The sequence below is a fragment of the Drosophila simulans genome, chromosome 3L (genome assembly GCF_016746395.2).
Source record: "Drosophila simulans strain w501 chromosome 3L, Prin_Dsim_3.1, whole genome shotgun sequence".
Lineage (NCBI taxonomy): Eukaryota > Metazoa > Arthropoda > Insecta > Diptera > Drosophilidae > Drosophila > Drosophila simulans.
The window spans coordinates 20,814,524-20,839,027 of record NC_052522.2 but is presented as its reverse complement, the minus strand read 5'-3'; the positions used below and the strand labels follow the sequence as shown (position 1 = coordinate 20,839,027).

At 43.4% G+C, this 24,504-nt stretch overlaps 2 protein-coding genes across 4 annotated transcripts; one reads left to right on the top strand and one right to left on the bottom strand.

Moving 5' to 3' along the window:
- The first annotated feature begins 1,976 nt into the window (after window positions 1-1,976).
- LOC6738957 (extensin) lies at window positions 1,977-11,957 on the top strand. 2 transcript variants are annotated; one of them, XM_039293650.2, is made up of 6 exons: window positions 1,977-2,535; window positions 5,473-6,658; window positions 9,092-9,285; window positions 9,953-10,324; window positions 10,509-10,906; window positions 11,857-11,957. In XM_039293650.2, the coding sequence occupies exons 2-5, from the start codon at window positions 5,740-5,742 to the stop codon at window positions 10,863-10,865; spliced, it is 1,842 nt and encodes a 613-aa protein (XP_039149584.1). In that variant the 5' UTR covers window positions 1,977-2,535; window positions 5,473-5,739; the 3' UTR covers window positions 10,866-10,906; window positions 11,857-11,957. The 2 variants fall into 2 exon arrangements, with proteins under 2 accessions (XP_039149584.1, XP_016032784.2); XM_016169140.3 differs by having other exon boundaries at window positions 1,978-2,535; window positions 9,962-10,324; window positions 10,509-11,957.
- Window positions 11,465-23,821, bottom strand: LOC6738956 (CLIP-associating protein). 2 transcript variants are annotated; one of them, XM_016171863.3, is made up of 2 exons: window positions 23,298-23,821; window positions 11,465-17,438 (listed from the first exon to the last, which is right to left on the bottom strand). In XM_016171863.3, the coding sequence occupies exon 2, from the start codon at window positions 17,400-17,402 to the stop codon at window positions 12,933-12,935; it is 4,470 nt and encodes a 1,489-aa protein (XP_016032782.1). In that variant the 5' UTR covers window positions 17,403-17,438; window positions 23,298-23,821; the 3' UTR covers window positions 11,465-12,932. The 2 variants fall into 2 exon arrangements, with proteins under 2 accessions (XP_016032782.1, XP_016032783.1); XM_016171864.3 differs by lacking the exon at window positions 23,298-23,821 and adding an exon at window positions 17,595-17,745.
- Between the last annotated feature and the right edge of the window lie 683 nt (window positions 23,822-24,504).

The window sequence follows — 24,504 nt, the reverse complement described above, 5'->3', positions numbered from 1 at the left end:
AGAAAATTTCTAAGAAACTGAAACATAAATTTTGGCCATGAAAACGTAAAATTAAATATTAAATATTAATTGGTATGTGCCACCGCCCTAAGACACATCTGTAAGTCAATAGATTTTAAACAATCATAAATAAGACACCCGCATACCCCTTGAATAACTAATTTAAATTTATAAACTTCTGGAAGAATTGTAATTAGTCCGCTTAGTCTTGGAAACTCGAGACTCCAGAAGTGCACCTGTGCTGCGAAAAGTTTACCTGCCTGGTTATCAGTCTGCCTTGCAGCTTATCGGTCATCTAAAGTTGGGCTGGCCGAATGCCACAGGTTCGCAGGAGGCTCTTAACCGAAAACATCCCTTGGCGGAGTGCACCACGAGTGTGCCAGAAAGTGTGCTATGGTTTTTCGCACGCTGGTGGAAATTCGTGGCCCGGACATCGATAAATCGAGCCTATACACAACACATACCTCATTCACACAGCGAACGTGGGAAACCCCCAAGCGGGACTCAGGCGGAAAATTTGTTCCGCACCAGAGAACTGCAAGGGTGGCACTTTTTTACCACTCGACTCACACCCTACAATTTTGTGTGCGGGTGCTACCCGCCACGCACATCGCGGGTACTTACAAACACACAGTATAAATCTGAACATGTAGACAAGACACCCCGTTGTGCGCGCACCCGAATCAATACGGTGCTCCGCGTCGCGGGTGCCGATCACACACTGCCTAAAAAGGGATGAGTGAGAAAAACACTTGTGGGTATACCGTTAAACACATGGGTGTTTCCAAAAATACTCGGGTGTTTCCAAAAATACTCGAGTGGTCTCGTAGGTAATCGAGTCACAGACAAGATGCGTAACTCCATGCGTTTTACACTCCATACGTTTACACACTATTCTTTCGGCGTGGCTCTAGACTTTGTCGAATACTTTGTAAAATGCCCTTCATCTTATTATTATATATTATTATTATTATTATTATTAATTATATATATTATATAATATTTTATTATATTATATATTATTAATATAATATATATATATATATATTATATTATATATTATTATATATTATATATATTAATAACGTTATTATTATTTAAATATAGATTATAGTAAAAATAATAGTACATAATGTCACAAAATTCATTTCAAAAATTACTTTATATAAGAATATTTGTCATTAGAGTATTCAGGTAGCGACGTGTGAAAAATAAATAACGGAATGATTCGAAACGGGTGGCACCCTTTGAGTCCATCAAAGACGTGAGCACGAAATTTTTCTTGGGTATTCCCTTTTACCCTTCATTTCTTATACCCGTCACGCTTCCTCCCATACAAATTTTAGGCGTACAAAAAATGACCAGAGAACTGCAGCCCGCATACAAAAAATGACGTGCGGCCGATCGTTGACTGTGCGTCCACTCACCCAAACGGCTCTTGCGCAGCAGGCCTCGGGTGGTTTTTTTACTCGTAACAAAAACACAACGTCGGTAAAACACTCGAGTATTTTGTGTTGCCGCAAGTAGGGTGTCAAAAAAAACGGGGTGCCTAGAGTACCGAGTGTTTATCGGGTGGACGTAGAGTGCGAGTGGCGGGCTGCAGTTCTCTGTTCCGCACCTCTCTCTCTCTCTTTGGCTCCCTGTCTCTCTGGGAATTGTCAATCTCTCGCCCATTTAGAAGTAACGCCACGTTCTAGATTCCTTTCGGCTTGCCGCTCTGTTTTGGTTGGCTTTCTGTTTTGTGCTCTAATTCGTAAGCAAAGCCAATAGTTTTCACTCTGCCATTTGTCAGAGAGCCGCGAAGAGAGATTGAGAGGGGGAGAGCAAAGTGCAGCGCATTTTCCGCCCTCGAAAATGGCGAAAAGGAAAAGCTCGCTCGCGCATGTGGGCAGGTTGCCCATCGAATCGGGTCACAAAGTTCCCAGTGCAGCAGCTTCTGTGTGTTGTTTTTTCCTAGCTATTTTTTTTTGCCGTTTTCCGTCTGCTCCTTGCTGTGGTGCTTGTGTCTTTTGCCAGCTTTTCTTCTTCAACTTGGGGGCCTTCGGTGTATAAATGGCAGCGCGCCCACGTATCGCGTTTCAGTCTACGTTGGACTTTAGCGCGCGTCGCACACACACTGCGTATACGTAACGGCGGACTCCGCACCGAACTGAGGCCTCCGTCCGAGTGACGCCGCCGTGCTCCGATCACTTGGCGTTCTGGGCCGGTCGCTCTTCGATTTTTCCGCTCGAGCCTCGAAGAGAAAAGTCGGCGGAAAAGTGCCTTCCTCTCGGGAACCGTTGTGAACTGCTTTGTGTGGGCAATAGAATTTCAAATTTAACGGCTTTTCGTGGTGAAAAAATCATTGGGGAATTTTCAAAATCGAAGGCGAGGCTTGTAATTACATTAAATAATTTCGACGGTTGAAATTATGGAAATTTTAAGAGAAACATATTAGGCACAGTGAAAATATTTAGACGTGCAAAAAAACTTATTAATAAAGTGAAAAATTAAAAAAAAAACTAATAATACTATCAGGATTGCCTCGTTAATAAGGTATTTTTATATTATTATATATTAAAATATATTTCAAAAAACATCACTTATGCCACTAGTTTTCTATAATATCAAATAGTGGTAAATACCATACAAATAAATTAAGATTTAAAATAAAATGTATTGTTGCAACGATGTCATCTTTCTTACTCCCTTACTTGCTTAAAAATAAAATTATGTGCACTGAGCAGCTCATCTGTATTTACTTATAATTTTCATTACTTTGTTCCGCTTACTTTTAAAAACGTATCTATTGTTACACCCTAGCATATTTTGCAAGAACACCCACGCACTTGAAGTCCTGCCCCATTTTTGCGTTTATTTATTGGTAGTGCTCCTTCGAGCAGATACTCAATTAAAATCGCTATATATTCCGCTGCATACATTCGGGCGCTTCGCTCGGGACACATTGCACATACGCACCGTGTGACGCGCGCGGGTCCGTGTAATGATTGTGTACACCAGCAGCTCCTCGGCCTGCTCCTTCTTCGGTTACTGCTGCTGCTGCTGGCCGCAGAGGAGGAAAACAAAAAAGTACAGAAACAGTGCAAGAGCTGAGGCGAAACCCCGTCTCGGGCTGCTGTTTTTATTGATTTATATATACACGATGGCGGCGAGTGGGAGGCTGTTCAGTTGCTGCTGTTGCTGCTGCTACTGCTGCTGCTGCTACTGCTGCTGCTGCTGTTGTGTCGCACTGTCCCAAAAAGAGGCACCACCAATACACACACATGCACAGCATCCATCCATCCATTTACACGGCTGCCGTCGTGCTCAACTTCCGTTTCCTGTCACAGGATCCAAAGAGCGAAGTGGCGACAGAGAGAGGTAGAGAAAGAGAGAGAGAGAGCAAAAGGCCAGACTTGCCTTCCTTTTTGGGGACCCAACGACCCAACGATTGCAGTTGCTTAACTAGACTTATTTCGAGGCTCATTTCGTCAGCCAGCCAGTTTTCGATTCGCCTAACCCTTTGGACTCGGACTCGAAAGCTCTCTCTCCATATATCTCTCTGCAGCTCTCTCGAGCTCACTCTTCGCCGGCTAATGGCTCGCTTTCTCTCACCAAGTTGTGTTTACATTGATTATGTTATCCACTCCGCCAGCCGTGTTTGACTTTGCTAATAGAGTTGTCCTGCCATCTCGCCACCCACCCCTGACTTGCTAATTTGCTGCCAGGACATCACCATCATCACCATCACCATCATCAGCAACCTCATCTGAAACGTCACTCGCTCGGGCCCTCCAATCAATAAAGGTTGCCCCTTCGCTGGTCCCACGTACCACCCACCAGCGATTGCCTTCAATTATTATTTTTCGCCTTTTCTGGTGTTTTTGCACAAAAAGTTTATTAATCAATAAACGCACACGTCAAGCTCACGCTTACACAAGTAAAGGAGAAACACAAGGAAAATACTCGTATTTCTATTTGGATATCCGAGTCAAAATAATGTTAAAATAAAATATGACTACATATATTCATGACTCCTAATGCTGAATATGCCCCTAAATATTACAACTGCATAGTAAATATAATATAACAAGTATTTATTATTCAGTTTAATTTACCGCAAAAATGTAATGTATTACATTATCAGGACATGTTCGAAAATTTGTTAAAACTCATAAAACACATGAATAATAGAAAATTAATATATTTTTCACTGTATTAACTGACAACCAAGGTAAAAGGTTCCAAAATGTAGCATTTAAAATTAAAATAAATGCATCTAAATACGGCTCTTAACACTTCTGTGTTAATTAATTAATTAAAGAACTATATTTTCTCCTGCGTGTAACTAATTTGTGTGTGCTGATACGTAATGTCCTGTGCGGGTGACGTGTGGTTCTGTGGCCAAGAGAAGCTGCTGGAAGACGTTTCGGGGTTGCCTGGTGACGACTTTGCATCAGAACACATACCCACCCACAGGTCCTTATCAATCCCACTCCAGATGTGTGCACTTTTGTGGCTCATTAACGGTTATTCATTGAATGCGAGCGCGAGAGTGTGCGAGTGTGTGAGTGGTGTGTGCAAGAATGTGTATGCGCGTGTGTGTGTTTGCTGGAGATGCGCTCGATAAGTTGAGTGGCTGTTTGTTTCGTTGTTGTGGTGCCACAGCTGCCTGTGCGTGAGTGCAAAACAAACGGAATTTTGCGCATGGCCCATCAAGAGATGCACCCACCCGCCAGGCCGGGGACCTTCCACCACTCACACACACTTTCCGCCGTTCCAGCTTCCCAATTGCCAGACCCATCATCCCATGCCACCATCCATTTCCCATTTCCCAGCCATCTTCAGTCGGCAACCGCATTTCGTGCACCATAACATCGCTGGCAATTATTCGGCGAGTTGCTGGCTCTCATTAGCATGTATGGAATGTCTGGATTGCACTCAGTTAAACTCAAGGATCCACAATGGAGGCATTTGTTGGCTTGTCGTTCTTTTGACTAACTACATAGATTGCCTTCATACATTCAGCACGATCTTTTAATTTATCAATGAGACTTACCTAAAAACATAGTCTTTCTTTCTTATTTTTAAACACGGCAAGTAAAGAACTAATGATAAGAGCACACATGTCCCGAGTAGACGATAAATATTTCCATAATGCCCCTACTTCGCTGTCAGTCCTGGTCAGCTAAGTAGTCTTGAAACCACATAATTTCTCGTAACTCGGCCAAGCAAACCCCAGGACCATGTAGCTTACATAGCACATAAAACGTTATTGGCCCGATGTTAATTGAATTGTCTGCGGCCCCGAGCGCAATTGTCTCGTTATTCCCAGCCATGGGCTGCTGTTTAACGATCTCGCCATTGGCATTACCATTTCCTTTGGGCCGTCAAATGTCGTGGCATTAACACTCGCACGGGACATACTATTTCCAACTGATAATAAAGCCACCTCCCTTGCTCACTTCTTCTTTTCTTTCGCTCCATTCACAGGAGGACAATAAGAAAACTGCAAGTGTGGCGAAAATTGATTCGAACATAAATAAAGGGCAGCCAAGCGTGGCCAGACAAGGACAACAAAAGCAAGGGAAGCCGAAGGATTTGTGATTGGCCGAAAAGGCAAAAATCAATAAAAGCGCCACATGTAAGAGGACACCGGGCACAAGCGACATGGTGGCCAATCGGCAGGGCATGGGGCTCACGACTCCTAGCCTCCAGTTGCTGCGGTGGAATAAGTAACGAGTAGTCCCAGGGAGTAACATGTCGGATCGATATCCAGCCAGCTTCTACGATCAGCATCATCACCATCCGCATCATCTTGCGCCGACAATGTCGCACTATCCGCCGCAACCCTACAGATCGGGTTACACCGGCTACCATCCCTATGGCTACGGCTATGGGTCTTCTTCTAGTGCTTCTTACATGCCTAACTACTATCGCTATGCTCCGTACGCCTCGCCGCACTATAGCCAGCACCATCAGGGGATGTTCACGCCGGCTGGCCAGCAGATAATCCCCTCCAGCGTGCTCCACTATCCGCCCAGACCGCATCCCTACCAGCAGCTACCGCAGCAGCAGCAGCAGCAGCCACATCCGCAGCAATCTCAGCCTGGATACGAGCCACCACCACCCTTGCCGTACAGTTCTTCCGCTTCTTACCAATCTCGTGGCTTCGGTGGCTTTGCGGGCCCAACGCCGCACTATGCGCCACCTGGCAGATCCTCGACGCCAGCGCCAAATCGCACCGTGTTGCCACCCAGCTATCTGGAACCGATGCGCAGCTACAGCGCCGAGCAGCAACACCTTAGTCAGCAGCAGCATCTGAGCCAGCAGCAGCTGCAACATCACCCGCTGCCTGGAACTCCAAAGCTCGAGGATCCGGATGTCGAGGTGGAGGCGGTGGCCGAGTCTCCCGCTCAGCGATTGACCACTTCGCCGCCCATGATCAGTGCCACCGGAACGGACAGCGGCATCAGCAATTGCAGCACGCGGGCGAGGAGCGACAGCAGTCAGAGCACGCCCGTTTACAGTGGAGAATATCCGGTTAACATGTCCGTGGAGTCCGCCTCCTGTGTGCCCTATCACTGTCCGGCGGATGCGCGGGACTACGAAGAGGAGGAGCACCAGCCACCGGTGACGGCGGAAGTCAGGAGGGCGGACACTCCGCTCGATATTACCGGTAAGTTGTCAGCTTTTTTTCGAATCGCGTCGCATCGCCTGTCGTTTCTTCATTACACTCTATTTAATTTGTAATTATGCACGGCCGCGGGGGAGAATTCGAAAATTTATGCAAACATATGTCAGGCAAGATTATGTAACAAGTATTCAAGTCGGCAACGGGCGACAGCCAACGGCCAGTTACTTCAGCTCAAATCAACGATTTTAGCAACTGTGGGTGGTGGCTCGAAATCGATCGGCAATTTGGGGGCCATTCGGGTGGGAGTCTGATGAGGGAGAAGAATAATATTTCAAACCACGAGAGCAATTTTTCTAAAGATATTTAAGGTCAAAACACTTTATGGTAAACAAAAAATAAATAGTTAGGTTAGGTTAGGTTAGGTAACATAGTAGTTACATACAATAATATTTTATTCCACAAAAATAAATATATTTATTATATTATTATTATATATTTTCAAGTTATCATATTCCAACCAGTCCCACTGTGCGTACATAGACTTATGCTTGATTCCGCATGCAAATTAATGCAAGAACTGTCCGTTCGTGTTGCCGTCATCGTTGTCAGCGTGTCCAGAGTGTCGTCCGTAAAGCTCCTCATCAGAAGCGCTTTCCGTCAGGTTTTTCCACCGGCTCCTGCGACACCAGCCCCCTCCAATCACCCACATATTTCACAAGCCTGACAAGCCGATGTTTTGCAAACACTCAACCAATCAGCGTTGGTTAACTGCTGAAATACTTCCGTTTTCCAGCAGAAGGGTGGCTCTACGAGGAGCGGGTGGCCTTTTGGAGGGCGCCTACGTCATGGCGCTTCGGAGAACTTCAAATTAGCTGTCTATTTAGGCACGCGAATAGCAGCAACCGAGAATCGCCGAGAGTTTGCTCTGTGATGTGTGGCTTTTGAATTTTTTGTCGTGTGTGCAAATCAATAAGTCAACTGCGTATGCGGATGACCCACCAGGTGCGAAGTGAGCCCACAGCTTTTCTCTAAATATTTCCAGTGCAAACGAACTTCTTGCACTGCACAAAATCATATCTGTCATCTCTAATGCTCTAATGCAAATATATTATTATTTCGGTTGCGGTGCAATAATTTGTTATTCGAATCATTAAAATTTTAAAGTTATATATTTCGCAAAATATGTAAAAAATCTTCATTAATTATTCAAAGTTTAGGTAATATTTTTGAAAGTCTAGTGTAGTGCCTGCCTGTGTTTTTTGTGTAGAGCTACATCGTTATCAATGGGCGTTTGACTTTCGCACACAAGCACACCCACACAGCAATATCTAGGGGTGTCTTTCTGGCATCTGTGTGTGCGTGAAATGTCATCACAGCCAGCATGTAAATGAACTTTTCAGCGTAATGCGGTGGTTGCCGCTGCTTTTGCCGCTTTACTACCGTTAGCCAAGCCGCCCACACAGACAGGAAAGCCAGGCAAACACCCGCAAACATATGCACAGAAGAAAAAGGGAAGATTATTTTCAAGTTTCTATTATAAGATCAACGGTCAGCACTTAAATCATAAAAACTCCTTTAGGGTTTCAAAATTCTCTCTAACCCTATCTTCAAATAGCGTTGAAAATCCGTTAATCCGTATTTTTTTTCTGTGTACTAATCAAGGGAGGAACCAGCGACACCCTCAAACAAGACGAGGAACAGGAATAGGAACAGCTCCCTGGTGCAATAGCCAGGGTTCAAATTCGACTTCAACCCCAACCTCCGATTTTAGCCACCATATGGAGGCGAAAATCAATGTCCGTTATGTGAAAAAAGTGCAGTAAAAATCAGAATACAAATGAGACCATTTTAGTGGCTTGGGAAGCCCAAGTAAATTTGATCCATTCAAAATTGAACTTTTAAAATCATAAGTTAGGACAATAGATTCAAAGTAAAATTAAGGGCAAGTAATGGCGGAAATAATTTCGTGACATTCAGGGAACAATATTACATTAAATGCATTGCAGTTACTGCCAGAATGAGAACAACAAGTCCAAAACTTTAGATGGAAATACGTAAACATTGCAGGCAGAGTCGCATGCGCCGAGAAGTGCGCTACACTTTTTGTTGATGTCCCTCCGCGCTCACTCTCCGCTCTCTTGCTTGTGTGGGTGCACGAGGCGGTGTGTATGTGTGCGTTAGCCACGTTCAACAAGTGCATGTCGCTCTCCGGACGTACTATCGCTCTCTCTCTTGCTGGCCTCGGGAAATATGATTTGATAAGCGTGTGCGAAAAAGCCCCCCGATTTCTCGTTGGATGGTCAATGTTCGGGGCCCGGTTTTTAACCCTTGATGGCCGCCTGCACGCATGACAAAATAATTAGAGCTCCAGAATTGCGCAAAGATAAGCAAGGAAAAGGGAAACACATCATTTCGCAACTATTGATTTTTTTTTGTCAAAGCCTCCTCAAACTTAAGTCTTAACTCATTTTTCAGATGACATAAGCGCCACGTCGCCAGTGGCCGCTGATAAGGTGAAACCCACAGCGCCCACTCCATCAGAAGTTGCCAAGCGTGCGGAAATCAATTTGCAGCCGGACTCGGCAGCATCCTCGGATGCGCCGACGACGCCGCAGGATACTAGTGGTGATCCAATAATAGAGGCGGCCGACGAGAGGCCAGGACATGCGGTAAGTGGTGGATGAAATCGAATTAGCGCGGGCGGGAAAAATTGCAAATTAAAGCTGCAGGTGCAGCGCGGATATATAAGGGGTATAATTAAGAGGCAATCAGGGGGCGGGTATCCTGCCATACTGACGGGATAAATTAGGCCAAAGCAGGCGAGCAACCGGAGCCTGATAATGACAGCAGCCCACACTCATCGCCAGTCCTGGCCAAAAAAGAGAAGGCCAAAGGCGAAATGCGTTTAGCTCCATCGACCGGCTTTACTCATAAAAAAAGTCCGTAAAAATTGAGAGAAAGCACGGGAAAGCTCTCGAATGGAGAGAACCACGGCCGGAAGCCTTTTTACAGGGTGCTCCAGCCGTACACAAAATGGGGCGCCTATTGATTTTTGGGCGCTACGTTGAACTTCACCCGGCTGTCTGGATGGCTGGCTAGCTGGCTGGTTGGATTGGAGCTGGTTCGTAAGAGGATGAGGTGGCTCTTTTGGGGGTTGCCTGGTAACACGAGTTGCCAGCTGGCGGAGAATGGGGATGATAGTGGGGTGCAGAGAGTCCGAGGGGAGACTGGCAGCAAAGTTGTTCAAGTACTCGCTACTTGAGCGTAACAACTTTGCCGCTGCAAAACGACTTGGAAAAAAACTAAATCGATTTTTGTGCTCTCCACTTGCAACAGCGACAACAGCAACAACAGCAACATCCTGTGACGAACAACTGGAGTCCAACGCCGCGGCGCCCGCGCACACCGCCGGCACCACAGAACTCGCCCATTGGTTTCGGCCAAAATGCGAGTGTGCCACCCGCCTTGGCTCACCTGCTGCAGCAGCAGCAACAGCAGCACTTGCAGTTGCAGCAGCAGCAACAACATCAGCAGGTTGGCAACCTCAAGCGGTGTGCAACATCTGGAAAGAATCGCAGCAGCAACAACCGCATCATCGAGTGCGATCTCATTCCGAGCAAGAAATCAAAACGGAAGTCGACCAAAAAGCAAGCCGGGGAGAGCGAAAATATGGAGGCTGTGGAGCCGATTGTTAGGGAACAGATTAGGGTGAGCTAACTTTTACCTGTTACAGCACCTTCTGATCTTGATTGTTAGTTCGAAAATTTAGTTTTTATATTTAAAATAATTATTTTTTTTAATTTGTAATATTTGGTCGTAGCTACACCCTTTTCATTGTGTATAGTAATAAATAAAGGAGAAGTAATAATAGAAAATTTAAAAATCCCGACAGGACATCAAACCTTTGCCGGGATTCCTGCAGGCCTTTGGTTCCACCGAAATAGGTCGCTTCTCCGAGCGTTTCCTGCAAACGCCGGAATCCCTAGTGGAGCGATTAGCCGAGGAATATGCAGGCAGTGCACCCAACCACTGTCCATCTCATCCAGCTGGAGGCTACATCGAGTCCCCCGCCATGGGCACACACAACTACTATCCTTATGAGGAGCAGAACCAAGGCGGCTATCCAAGGAATCGAATGCGAGACTACGGCTACGAGATTCCGGACTACACGGCGTATGAGCGATACGCCGCCTATGGAGCTGGAAGACCAAGAGCTCGCTTCGGGGAAATCCGCTGCAACGGCTACTAGATACGGTCCACCGATATCGAGCGGATCATATATAGATTAGGGTTAGTGTTGTTGTAGTCGTTGTCATTCGATATTCTCTGTGTGTGCCTTTTTCGGTCAAAATTAGAAAATGTATCCCCCGAAGAGTTGTTGTTGAGGGGGGCATTGTTAGCAATGAGTGCGGTCAAAATTTACCACAAGGAAGATAGAAAACATAGAAAAACCAAAGGAAACAAGAAGCCAAAATATTGTTAGCAATACTATATACATGTACATGAATATTTAATTAAGTAGTTCAATGTATTTTAAATCGAAGGCGTTTTTAAATCGATCCAGCATGTAAGTCGAAATCTTGTCCCACTGTACATAAGAATGCATTTGTATGTGTAACTCTAGGTTTAGTCAAGCTACTTGGGCAGTTGGTATTGGGATCTAAATGTTTTCAAGGCCTCCAGGAGTTCGGGGATATTTTACTCAACTTCTACGTGAAAGTAATTAACACTCGAAAATTGCTTACAGCACCGTTTCCAATCGGAAGCCATTGTTTTGGGGTTCAAAATTCCGATTCAGCCCAAAAATAAGTAAAGTTAAACAGAGCGAAAAATCGTACATATAGCAAATAGATGTGCCATTGAAAAATATATTTAATTGAAAACACCATAATTTAGGAATTTATGTACAATACAAATACAAATTAAAGATTAGCTACGGTAATCTAAAGCCAGATAGTTAATGTTAAAGCAATGCAGTTCATTTTAGTCTAGGGCACTGACGCACACATACACAAACACACAGACACACGGCTACAGATACACCCATACAGAGACACACTCGAACCACCGCACTAATTTGTACTTGGCAAAATTGTTTTTGTTTTCTACCGATTTACTAACAACTAATTAATTTTCTTATCGATTTCATTGTTGTATTAAGTGCCTTAATTTACTTGAATTGATTTCCAATATCTGGCGTAACCAAATAAACGTAACGAATTTGTATGATTTACTTGTAGAGAAACAACCAAGTTCAGGTTTCAAAGGGGCCCAACAAAATTTCAAATGCAAATCGAACAAATCAATGAAGAGAAAAACAACCGAACTACCAAAACGGAAACCAAAAAACACATCGAGCGACATTCAAAAATGTTTAATAGTTATATAAGAAACTAGTTAATGTGTAATGAAACTACTCACCAACAAAAAGAAAAAACGAAAAACAAAGAATACTTGTAGCGTTGACATTTTAGGCCAACTATTTGGATGTCTTCAACACATGAACCGAGGAGAAAACAGAATAAACCAAGTATTTAGTATAGTTAAGTACGTGTGTAAATAATTATTTGAAAGTTTGAATTTTATGAAATAAATCACGCTAAACTGATGGCAAACAAAAGGCTGACATGTTGTTTACACTATGTATTTTGGGACTTTTGTTTAACTGTTTTATTCGTTTAATTAATTTATAAATATTATTACATAACCTATAAGTGTTTTTTTAATGATTTTAATCCTTTGTGTGGGTTTGTGTGTTTAAATTAATTACAAAAATAGTTCAGTTGTAAGAGCAGAATCGTATTAATAATAGTAATTAGAATTTAGTTGAGCGGAAACGAAATAAGGATACAAAGTCGCCTGAAACAAAGGTAGAAAAGCACACGTCTGAGTTTCCATAGAGCGGTATATAGGCTTACAAATTAAACAGAATCAGCGTTAATAGTTAGGAGCTGGTAAAAAGACGTACAACTGAGGCAAAGAGTGAGGAGTGCGGAGTTGGCTACAATTTTAGTACAATTTGCTGATTTACTCGCTTTAGTTCCCGTTTATGTATAAATAGTTTTTCTGCTCACATTAGATGGGCAATGGCCCTTGACTTTCTTTCGGGCCGCATTTGCATCTGCTGAATATATGCATCGAGCAGTTACACAACTATCGGATCATCGGTAATTAGTTATAAATAATTAGTTAATGTAATAATATATTATTTAATGTCCGCCGCTCCTCACTTCCTTCTCAGGCCGAGGGAAGCAACTGCGTCTGTGTCTTGTTTGTGGTGGTGCTGATGCAGGAATCCTATTAAGGGCTCCCGCAATCATGACGACGATGCCGCGGAGGAGTTCTTGGTAGAGCTTCCTCCCCCACTGATGCAGTTCCGCTGCTTCTCGATGTACACGTTGAGCAGCCTAACCTTGCTGGGATTCAGCACTGACAGCTTCGGCTTGACCTTCTCCTCGCCCAGAACAAAGTACAGCTTGACGATGCAGAAGACCGCCGCTTTCCGAACCATCGATTGCGTATCGTCCGCCGATCGCGCCAGATTGGGGAACACAATGTCCAAGTGGGCGTCTGTGATCTCCGAGCCATGGTGTTCGGTCACCTCCAGCAGGATCTTGATGGCGCACAAATTTGTGGGAAACTCACCAGTCGCAATCACTGGATTGACAATGTTGATGGACAGGTCCAGCGGCAAAGATGGTGCTATCCTTGGTATCATCGAGTCAATATCCCGCAAAGCCTCCTTGCTGTGTTGATAGCACTGGATGATCTTCAGCAAAATCAGCTCCAGGAAGTGCATCCAGTTGTGACGCATTTTGTTGCTCCTCATAATCTTACTGAGCACATGCAGGCCAGCGATGACCACGTCCGTGTGCTCCGCCTCCAGAATGTTAAGGAGCATTCGCATGATCGATCTAAAGTTCTTATTGGGCAGCTCACAGTTTCCGCCCTTGATGCAAATCCCCAGGTTAGTAAGTGACGTCTGGAGCAACTCCACTGGCTGATCCTTTGTTAGCGTCAAGGCCACACGCACCACTTCGCTCTCCATCAGGTTGTTGGCCAGTATCAGCTCTCCATTCTCGGCCATATTTATCGAGACCGTGATCACCTTGGCATCGCCAGTTGGTGACTTGGCATTCTGACTGGTCCTTTCCCGCTCCAGATTATCCAACCTCATCGTTGCTGACTCAGGTGTATTCGACTGGGTAGTGTTGGCCGACGATTGCGTCTTGGAGTTGGAAGACAGGGAGGCACACGAATCCTGTTGGCCCTGATCGTGATATTGCAGGTGTCCATTGAAGCCATTGGGCGCCAGCGCCGTCTGGTACTGACCGCCGAAGCAGTGCCGGATCTCCTCCGACGTCTTTTGAATGTTGTGCTGAATGTCTAGCTCCGAGGAAAAGAGCAGCTCCTGCTCCACGGAAGACTGCCGGGAGCGTGGACTAGTAGAGCTGATGCTAAGTTGGTGGTGGTGGCTCTGCAGTGAGGCAAATGGACCCACAGAGGGACTTTGCAAAGGCTTAGGACTGCTACTGCTCAATGGAGAGCTACTAGGCGAATTGGCACCCGAATTGCCACTTTGGCTTTGCCGCCTCATGTGCGAATGGATACAGGATCGGGCAGAATCCTGGTATGCCTTTGGCAGGTCGGCCAGTAGAAGCGTCATTTGCGGGGTATTCAGATTATACAGGGCCACTAGGCAGCTCCTGGCCTGGGAGCGCAGCTCCATCGACTTCTGGTCCGCCGCCAGCTGGGCCAGCTTTAGGACCGTCCGCTCGCAGGCCTGGCTCTGGTCGCTGGGAAAGTCGCTGCTTTTGCAGTATGTATTGGCCAGATCCGTTAGGAAGCGCAGAATGGCGATGCGCGTCTTGGTAGTTGGCGTTTGAGTAGAATCCGATATGATTCTAAATAGCTCTTTAAGCTGCAACTGCGTGGGGAAATATTCGTGGACCACCTGTAGCGTCTTCCAAATCTTGCTGTGCATCGAATTGAGAAGATCGGTGCCCAGTTTGTTGAACAACCGCGTCAACAAGATAAATAGCCATTCGTGAAGTTCGTTCGCGTGAACCAGAATCAGTTCGGTGACCGTGTCCAAAAACAGGGAGTACACCTTGGTGTGTGTATCCATGAACATCTTGCGGAACATGTCCAGAACGCATTTAAGTTGCTGCTGAGTGAGCTCCTTTCCATCGGCCAGATACTGTGTGAGGCTGATCAGGCCATCCTTCCTTTCAGACCAATGCGTCGATGCGCAGAACTGAATAATCGTATCGATGTCGTCAAATGGCGCCCTTTGCGTGCTCCAGTCCAAGCGGGTGTGGCTCCCACTAAGTGAGTAGTTCGATTTATTACCTCTAGTGTAGCTGGAGTCGAAAGATCGTTCCGAACACACAGAACTGGCCTCGGAGTCGATGTCATCAGACTCATCGCGTCCCATGAGCTTCCTGCCCATCCGCATTCCGCCGCTGCGCATATAATCCCCGGAAACATAGTCTGGCTGTCCATCATCTCCGACGCCTAATGTATGTTCTGCTTCACGGGATTGCGCTAGCAGTCGTGCCGCCGCCGATGGTCGTACTGGGTTGTTCCTTTCGGGCGTACGTCGAGACCCCGCACCTGTAGAGTACATACTGCGTTTCATCAAGCCACCACCTGACCTAGTTGGACTCGTTTCCCTAGAGCTGGCTGTGCTTCGGGGTATGCCGGAGGCCTTTTTGGGTATGGCGCCAGTGGCCCCACGATAGTAATTACCAATACCACCGTACTGATCCCTCAGTTTTGTGCTTGGCGAGGTGGATCGTGATCCTGGCTGTGACTGAGATACTCCTGCCCGTCCCCGGGGCCGTGGTGTAACCGATCCCGGCGTCGTAGCTGGTGTACCACCGCTATTGGAATTTAGGCGAGGTCTGGGCAGTGATCCACTGGCTGCTGCTCCTGTCATCGATGCCTGGTTGGAATTATTAGGTCCTAAAGGTTTCCTTTGCCTGGAATATAGTGTATATTGCGCCCTTACTTTGGCCCGTTGTGCAGCCGCAGTATCCACCGCTGAAATGGATCTCATACTAGGCGTGGGCTTTTGCAGGGTCCCAGGGGTTCGGCCAATGCGGGATACAGTGCGTCTCGTTTCAAGTGCAGTCCCAGTCCCAGTTCCTCCACCTCCGCCACCCTCTCGTTCCCTTTCTAATGCGCGCTGGGCAGCTATGTCCAAGGTTCCATATATCTGATCCGCCAGCTCTGGAAAGTGACGCCTAAAAGCCCAATAGGCGTATCTGGAATGGCGGCGTGCATCGCAGTCTGCATCGCCAATAGATTTTTTTAAAGTGTCCCTTAGTACGGTGGCATTCCTTTCCAGCGCCTTCGTCTGCCACTCCTCAAAGAGCAGCACCATAAGCTCACACAGTGTGGACCTTATGTCCTTCGACTTTGATTGATTCAGAGTGTCTGTGTAGATCTTGAGCAGCTTTGGTGCATGTGTATACTTAATGATATACTTCAGAGCTATTGTGGAAGCGGATGCAATGACCTTCGCGCTGTTCTGTATTAAATTAATCAGGTGCTCCAAAATGCTCCAGCAGAAGGCATCTAGCTTATTCCTCAGCGTCTTAGACATGTAGGCGATGGTGATGCACGCCTCGCGGATCACCTGTGATCGTAGTTCCTCCTTGAGGATGTCCACGAAGCTCAACGACAATTCCTTTAGCTGGACAGCGACAAACTGCGGCTGAGTGTGATAGCTGAGAATGAGCAATGCCCTGATCTTCTTAAGAGCATCCACACGTTTCTCCCAGTCTGCGTTTTTATCACTGATGATCACTAGTACTTGCTTGTAGATATCGTCCATGTCTTTAGCGTGGAAGATGTTCAATTGAGGGACCACCTCAAAGCTAGATTCGAAAGATTCCATGGTTACGGCGCCGGCATCGCCGGTCACATCGTTCACATTGGGCTTTGGGCGCAGTGATGACGAAACGGCCGAGTGTAGTGGTCGCTTAATCATCCTGGTGGGCCGCTCCCTCAACCCAATATTGTCGGCTTCGTCCATGCCCACTCCATTGCCATTCGTGTTTTTAAGGGCTGAAGGTAGCAGTAGACCCTCCTGTTTGACCTGGTCGAACTTTGTCTCCAACATAGCCAGTTTCGAGGCAGGAACATCATCCATGCGACGGAGGTCTGGGCGCAATCGATCCCCGACATGCTTATAGATTTCCACTAGCGTTTGGATGGCCGCCTCCCTCACATTAACTGTGGGATCTCCCAGAAGTGCGCAAACTGGTGGTATATAGACACGTACACTAAGCTGCTGGGTCCCGTACTCGTGAAGAGCATTCACAATCGTCTGAAGGAACTCCTCGCGCACCTTGGCGTTCTTGTGCTTGAAGCAGCTAGTGGCCAGCTTATCGATCAGCGCCTGGGGCGGAAGCACTCTGTGCTCCATGAGGTCGCGCAGCAGAAGTTGCGCCTTCTCGCGGACTGTGTCCCTGCTGTCTCCCAGCCGATCGATCACATGTGGCAGAACGGTAGCTGTGTATGCATTAAAATCGCTGCCCAGTCGCTTTATTAGCTCCGAGAACGCCTCCAGGGACTTTTGCGCAATCTTAAAGTGGCTGCCCGTCAGCCATGGCATCAAACCGTCAATGAGGAAGCCCATGTCCGTGCAGACAATTGAGTTTGTGTCGTCGCTAAGGAATGTCACCAGATCCTCGGCGAGCTGTACCTTCACACGCATGTCCGCCTTGGGCATTTGCTGGATGAAGCCATCCAGATCGCTGGGCTTGCGATAGGCCATCGTTCCAATGTCTATTCGTCCCTCGTTTTGCGGCAACTGTAATAAACCAGGATTGGTGTTAGTGTATGCAGGTGCAATCTTTGCCAAATTAAATTAAAATTGTATGAGTCTGAGGCTCAAATTTTGGCGCAAGGATGCAGGCACCGTAAAACTGAAGGGCTATTAAATGTGAAATTGATGACTGCAACTAACCAAATTTCGGAGCGGCGTATGTTATATGTTTTCGACTCAGTGTTTACAAGTGTAAGGTAGAAATAAAACTAATTTAATTTTAGAAATTGATTGTTGAAATTTGAAAAGCCATGGCATGTTAAAACGTTTTTAGAAAGAGTTTACTCTGATTCAATGTTTTTACTATAAATTCCATAGCAAGGCAAGGAACTGCAAAGCAATGACGAATTGAATGCTCCATCTTTCCTAAGGAAAAGTTCCCGCCAATTCCTATACATGCTCATTAATCGCCTTTTAATTGTGGTCTGCTCGTGCGCAGTAGAGCTCCGAAAAGCGGCAACAGCCGCAGTTAGTTGGCGAACAATTTGCGTGTGAGGTGAAGTCAGAGCCAGAATGGCGATTAAATGAGAGAGTTGGGGAGTGGGCCGAGGCCCAAAGAGAGCTGAAAATGTAGGTGAACGGCTATGCGGGTGGATGGATACATGGCTATATGATATGCGGCTGCATGGATACTTGGATACCTTACTGGCAGAGTTGCACGAGGAGGAAGTGGAAGAGGTGGCTTTCGGGCGCTACGGACACCCAGATGGTGGGGCGTTGTTACGTGCACGAAACGTGAATCATCTCAGGGAGCTGAGAGCGTGACGAAGCCAGGGGAGGAGGGGAAGGCCGACAGGAAGCAATGTGCTCTGTCTATGGATTTATATATGGGGATTCGGAATCGAATTCGGATTTGAGTGGCAACATTTTTGGCATTGTACGATGCCGTCACAAATCAACAATTTGCGTTCGGAGAGTAATATTATTTATGTATGTGCACTGCAAAATTAATTTGATTTTGTCTAATTGGCTGCATATTTTTTATAATATTCAGCAAAATCAAAATATTGTTTTAGTCTTCGACTAGCTCTTGTCGAACGCGGTTGTAAAAATTGAACGCTGCGATCGTTATCTTCTGTTCTCTCTGAGAACATTTTGGTGTACATTAGATATTTTCTGTTTTCTTCTTTAATTGTGATATTCGCAAAGGACTACAATCAAACGTTCAAGTGATGCAATTGGTGATGCTGAAGCATCTGCCGTTGAAAAAATGCGTACTAAAAGGAATAAACCACTAGTGGAGCGCCAGAACGAACGGGGCTCCAAGCAATTTACAAATTATTTTCGTCCACTACAAACTTTAGACGATGATAATGATGATAAACCTATTGAAACGGACACACTTGATGAAATAATAATCAAACCACCTCCTATAACATTAATTAAACAAAATACAAAATTTGTACACGAGCTAATGGCTAAAATTAAAACTGATGATTACTTTATTAAAACCATCTCAATTGGAATTAAAATATTTTTACCAAATATGGACTGTTTCAATGCAGCTTGTAACCAACTCAAGGAACATAACTGTGAGTTCTACACGTACGATACTAGATCAAACAAGCCATACAAAGCCATTTTATCCGGGCTGGATAAACTACCAATTGAAACTGTCAAATCCATGCTACAAAACCTAGGATTACAATGCACCGAAGTCAAAATTGTGGAAAAGAAAACTAAGTCTGATCATGAATTATTACTGTACATTGTTTATTTCGTTAACAAAAGTATCACAGTAAAGGAACTGCGCAAAAACTTTATGTATGTCAACCACACTAAAGTACGCTGGGAGTATAAAGTGAAATTGCAGAATAAAATTACTCAATGCTACAATTGCCAACTATTTGGACATGGATCAAATAATTGTTCAGTTAAAACATCATGTGCCCATTGTGCTGGATCACACCAGACTGCCGTATGTATGGACGTAAACAACAAAAAATGCGCTAACTGTAAAGGCGACCATCCATCGACAGAACTGACATGCCCATGCCGAATTTCTTATCTCAATTTACTTTCCAAACGCTCATCACAACGCATTGGAAGAAATAACTTGGAAGCTCATGGAATGAGGAATTCTAAGCAACACATCGCTCCATCTGCTCTCTTTGGAAATCAACCCCAGATCTCATTGCCTACTCAAACTAAGAGAGTGCAACAACTCAACTTTGGTAGCTATAGTAATGCACTCACCAATATTCATACTTTGCCTAATCCCAAAGCAAATATCACAAATGAAACTAATCTCTTTTCATGTGAAGAGATAAATTCTCTTTTGTCTGAATTAATAACAAGACTTAATGAATGCTCCAATAAGGGAGAGCAATTTCAAGTAATTTCTCAGTTAGCGATTAAGTATGTTTACACAAATAAATAATTTTATTGATAATTTGAATATTATGGCATGGAATGCTCGTGCCGTTAGAAACAAACGTATAGAACTAATCAAGTTCTTAGAAAATAATCACATTCACATAGCACTTATAAATGAAACGTGGCTGACTCATAGTGACCGTTTTAATATACCCGAATACACTATATACAGAAATGACAGGAAGGAAAGTAGGGGAGGCGGCGTTGCCATTGCAGTTAGTAACACATTGATACATGAACAAATACCCTGCATTAAAAGTCATGTTATTGAAAATGTAGGTATACAAATCAACACTGACTCTAATTCCAGTCTAAAAATTTACTCTATTTACTTTGCTGGAAATACTTCAAAATGTATTCCTAGTTCATGTGACTTATCTTGGGACCATAATCATTTAAAAAGTTTGTATAGATCTGATCTCCTTAAGATCTCACAAATAAATGGAAATTTTCTAATTTGCGGGGACTTCAACTCGCGCCACAGAGCATGGAAGTGTACCCGAGCCAATGGTTGGGGCAAAATTCTCAATGAACTTTCAGATCTGGGAAAATTCAGTATTTTGTACCCTACGCAACCCACATATATTCCGCATAACCATAAAGCAAAAGCATCAACATTGGACCTATGCCTCACTAATATCCCTAACCAGCTGGCTAATCCAGCAGTAATGCAAGAGCTTTCCTCTGATCACCTACCAGTGGTTATTAAATACTCTACAAATTTTATGCGCAATGTAAAAACATATCCGATTTTGGGAAGGGCAAATTGGGCGCTTTTTAAGAGAATTATAAATGAAAGGCTGATGGTTGAAGAGGTGGTTGTCAACTGCTCACAGATATCGACTTTGGATATTGATAATTTAATCGGCTCTTTCACTAGAGTAATCAATTATGCCTTTCTTAAAGCAGTCCCTCATAAACCTATACATCACTCCAAGCTTACACTCCCTGTACATATAACTGAATTATTTAAAACAAGAAATATTATCCAAAGACAATGGTTTAGGTCACGTCATCCATTATTAAAATCAAGATGTGATCATTTAAATTACATCATACGAAAAGAGCTTTTCATTTATAATAATGCAAAATGGAACAATAAACTTCAAAAGCTGGATAAATGCAGCAAACCCTTTTGGAATATAACCAAAGCAATTAAAAAAAGAAAACAAATTATTCCGTGTCTAAGTAAAGCTGATGAAATATACGCTTCTGGAAAAGAAAAAGCGAATATTCTTGCTGATGTCTTTCAACTGAAGCATAATCTGACACATTCATATTCAAACCAAAATACAATTGACCAAGTCAAAATATCTTTACAATCTATAGCTGAAACCCCAAACAACATCGCAGAAATTTGTAGAGTCACTTATCCAGAGGTTTTTTCAATTGTAAAAGCTCTCCATACTAGAAAATCTCCTGGAATTGATGGAATACCTAATATATCCTTGAAAAACCTTCCTACAAGCGCCATTAATCATATTGTTAACATTGCCAATCACTGTCTTCAGGCAGGCTATTTCCCACGGGATTGGAAGATAGCAAAAATAGTTCCAATTCTCAAACCAGGAAAACCTCCTGATAACCCTGAAAGCTACCGACCAATAAGCCTATTAAGCGGATTGTCCAAGATTCTGGAAAAATTAATTAAATTGAGATTGGTGAAATTTTTGGACATACACAACACACTACCAACGGTACAGTATGGTTTTAGAAATGGTCTAAATACCATACTGCCGACCTTAAAACTAAGAAATTATATTAAAGAAAGTATCCAATCCAAACAATCTGTAGGGCTGGTTACACTTGATATTGAGGCTGCATTTGATACTGTATGGCATGACGGACTGTTGCACAAACTAAAGATGATTGGAACTCCCATATACCTCATTAAAATAGTTCAAAATTTTTTGACACATCGATACTTTAGCGTTAATTTGGACAGTAGTCAATCTGCTAGACGAATTTTAAATGCAGGTGTGCCACAGGGTTCTGTCTTAGGACCTACATTGTTTAATATTTTTACACACGATATTCCACAAGCCACAAACTGTGTACTTTCACTGTTTGCTGACGACGCCGCTGTCTACAGTGCTGGTTTCTCGTACAGCGAGATAAATCAATCCATGCAGAGTTACTTAAATGAATTAGACATATATTACAAAAAATGGAAAATTAAAATTAACCCTAATAAAACGAATGCTATATTTTTTACAAAAAGAAGGAAACCTCGTTATCTTCCTGATAGACAGTTGCGAATACTAGACTCTCCAATACAATGGGTTGACAACATTCGATATTTGGGTATAATTTTTGATAAAAAACTAACATTTAAATACCACATCAACAACACAATTATGAAAGTTAATAAAATTATTTGCACACTGTACCCTCTAATAAATCGTAAATCTAAATTATCAATATCCAATAAGATCATAATTTTTAAAACAATTTTTAATCCAATATTAATGTATGGGTCACCTGTTTGGGGTAGATGTGCTCAAACTCATATCAAAAAACTTCAAATATGCCAAAACAAGCTGTTAAAATTAATAATGAACTTACCTTATTACACAAACACTAAGTACCTACATATAAAAGTAGGTGTACAAAAAGTTCAACAAAAAATACAATATTAACAATCTTTTGTTTCAAGTCTTAGTTTTTTAAGTTAGTTGTAAGTCAATTAAGGTTTTTCTTCTCCCTTGTTTTCCTTAATAAATAATAAATATTGTTATACAAAAAACTAAAAACAGGTCAACTAGACATAATTAATAAATATTTCAGATGAAAGCCTTAGCTAAACACTGTAAATACCTAATTATACCATTAGCTTTAATGAAATGTACATATATATATAAGGGATAAAGCACAAATAAATTAATTAATTAATTAAAATATTGTTTTGGAAAAACGGATAATAATTATTAATAATTATTCAATCCAGAAATAGATAAGAATAAACCCACGATATCGTATAATCTTTTCTCTCGGTGCAAAAATGGAATGGACAGAATGAGATAATATATCCAAATTACTAAGCAACAACAGCGACTTGTTGAGAGAGCGACGAAGAGCGAGAATCGGTTCTCATTCCACTAAAAAAAAATTAGCATTTGCATACGCAATTTTCTATTTATAATAAAACATCAACAAAACTTGCTTTCGTAACTATTTTTCAGGGTTTTTCGCGGCGATAAGATATGAACTTGTTAATCAAAGTGCTGGGTTTCGAGGTTAAAATTAACCTAACCAAATGTTTGCCAGCAGCTGTAGCTGTGGTCGTCTGATAAATTTGTTGTTTTTGTTTAATTGTTGAAAAATTGCCGGCGACGACGTCATTCAACGGCTAAATGTCACGAAAAGAGAGTACAAGAGAGGAGAACGAGCGGAAAACTGTCTTAATTTAACACAATTTTGTTTCTGTATCTTCAAGATACGCACTCACACACGCACGCACACACATACCTATTTGCAAATCCGGCTGCGCTGCTGCTTCTTCTTCTTCTTCCTCTTTCTCTTCTTCTTTTACTTTGCTTTTTGTTTTGGGCTGGGCCGCAAAAAATATAAGAAAGGAAAACTTCAACAACTGCTAGTTGTTGTTCCCCTTTGGCAATCCGAAGAATTGATTTTCCAGTCGTCGGTTGGAAAAAGCGTTGCCAAACACCGCAAATACGCGTAACGAGTTGACTTAATTTACTTTTGAGCACAGCCAAATTGAACAATTGCCCCCAAAAATAAAAAAAGTTTAGCAGAGATCACAGTTTTGCTCTTCCTAGTTCGTTTTGTTTTGTTATTATTGTTATTACTGTTGTCGTAGTTTGTGGGGCAGCGCAGTCAGTTTCACTTTGTCATTCCTATTTGTTGTATTTGTTGCTGCTACTGTTGTCCTCTGTACCGTTATTGCTGGGCTGCAGCAACAACAATTCACAAAATTCCAACGTCTTGGGGCCAGCGCTAGTCTTTTCTTCCTGCCTCAGTCACTCCTATCTGTCCGTCTCGCTCTATCCTTCTGCTGGGTGACGCGCTTGGGGTCAGAGGTTTTAGGTCGTGCACTTCGTTTGCGGTCGCCGAGCGTTTGCAGCACCCGGCAAACATCACATTTTGCTGCGTCTCGGCATCGGTGAGCTGTTTTTGCCACGGCTTGCGGTTTAATACACGGTTTTTAGCTTAATTTCAGCAGCGTTTCGCCAGCCCGTTGCGTTGCAAAAAAAAATTTACAAACAGTGTGACCGCACGCGGGCGGTGCGCATATGGCACTGTGCGGCTCACTGGGACTTATCGATTAATGTGGCTTTTTTATATTGGCTATATTTTCATTTGATGTTATTAATTAAGAATTTATATGTGAGAATGCTTAATACGCATAGTCCGAACAAGGTGTTCATATATATTGCTCTTTCAAAATATACCAAGGCGTATTGCCAACTACGTCGTAACATGACTGTCACACAGCCATACCGCGTTGCCAACTAATTGTAAAAAACTAACTGCCGTTATTTTAAAATCTTCGCATTGCAACTAAAATAATATAAGTCGGTTTTGTTGCTTAAACAAAATATATTCCTTATTGTATAAACTAAAATCAAACCTTGGTTTTTAACGAAAATTTGTACTTTAAAGTTTGAAGCGGTCAAGTTCATTTCTGAACTCTGGTCAGTCAAATTAAAAATAA

Bases quoted from the DNA above. Each gene is read 5' to 3' on its own strand.
- LOC6738957 (XM_039293650.2), top strand. From the start codon at position 5,740: ATGTCGGATCGATATCCAGCCAGCTTCTACGATCAGCATCATCACCAT. The intron at 6,659-9,091 runs GTAAGTTGTCAG...CTCATTTTTCAG, and splicing joins CACTCCGCTCGATATTACCG to ATGACATAAGCGCCACGTCG. The intron at 10,325-10,508 runs GTGAGCTAACTT...AAATCCCGACAG, and splicing joins TTGTTAGGGAACAGATTAGG to GACATCAAACCTTTGCCGGG.
- LOC6738956 (XM_016171863.3), bottom strand. From the start codon at position 17,402: ATGGCCTATCGCAAGCCCAGCGATCTGGATGGCTTCATCCAGCAAATG.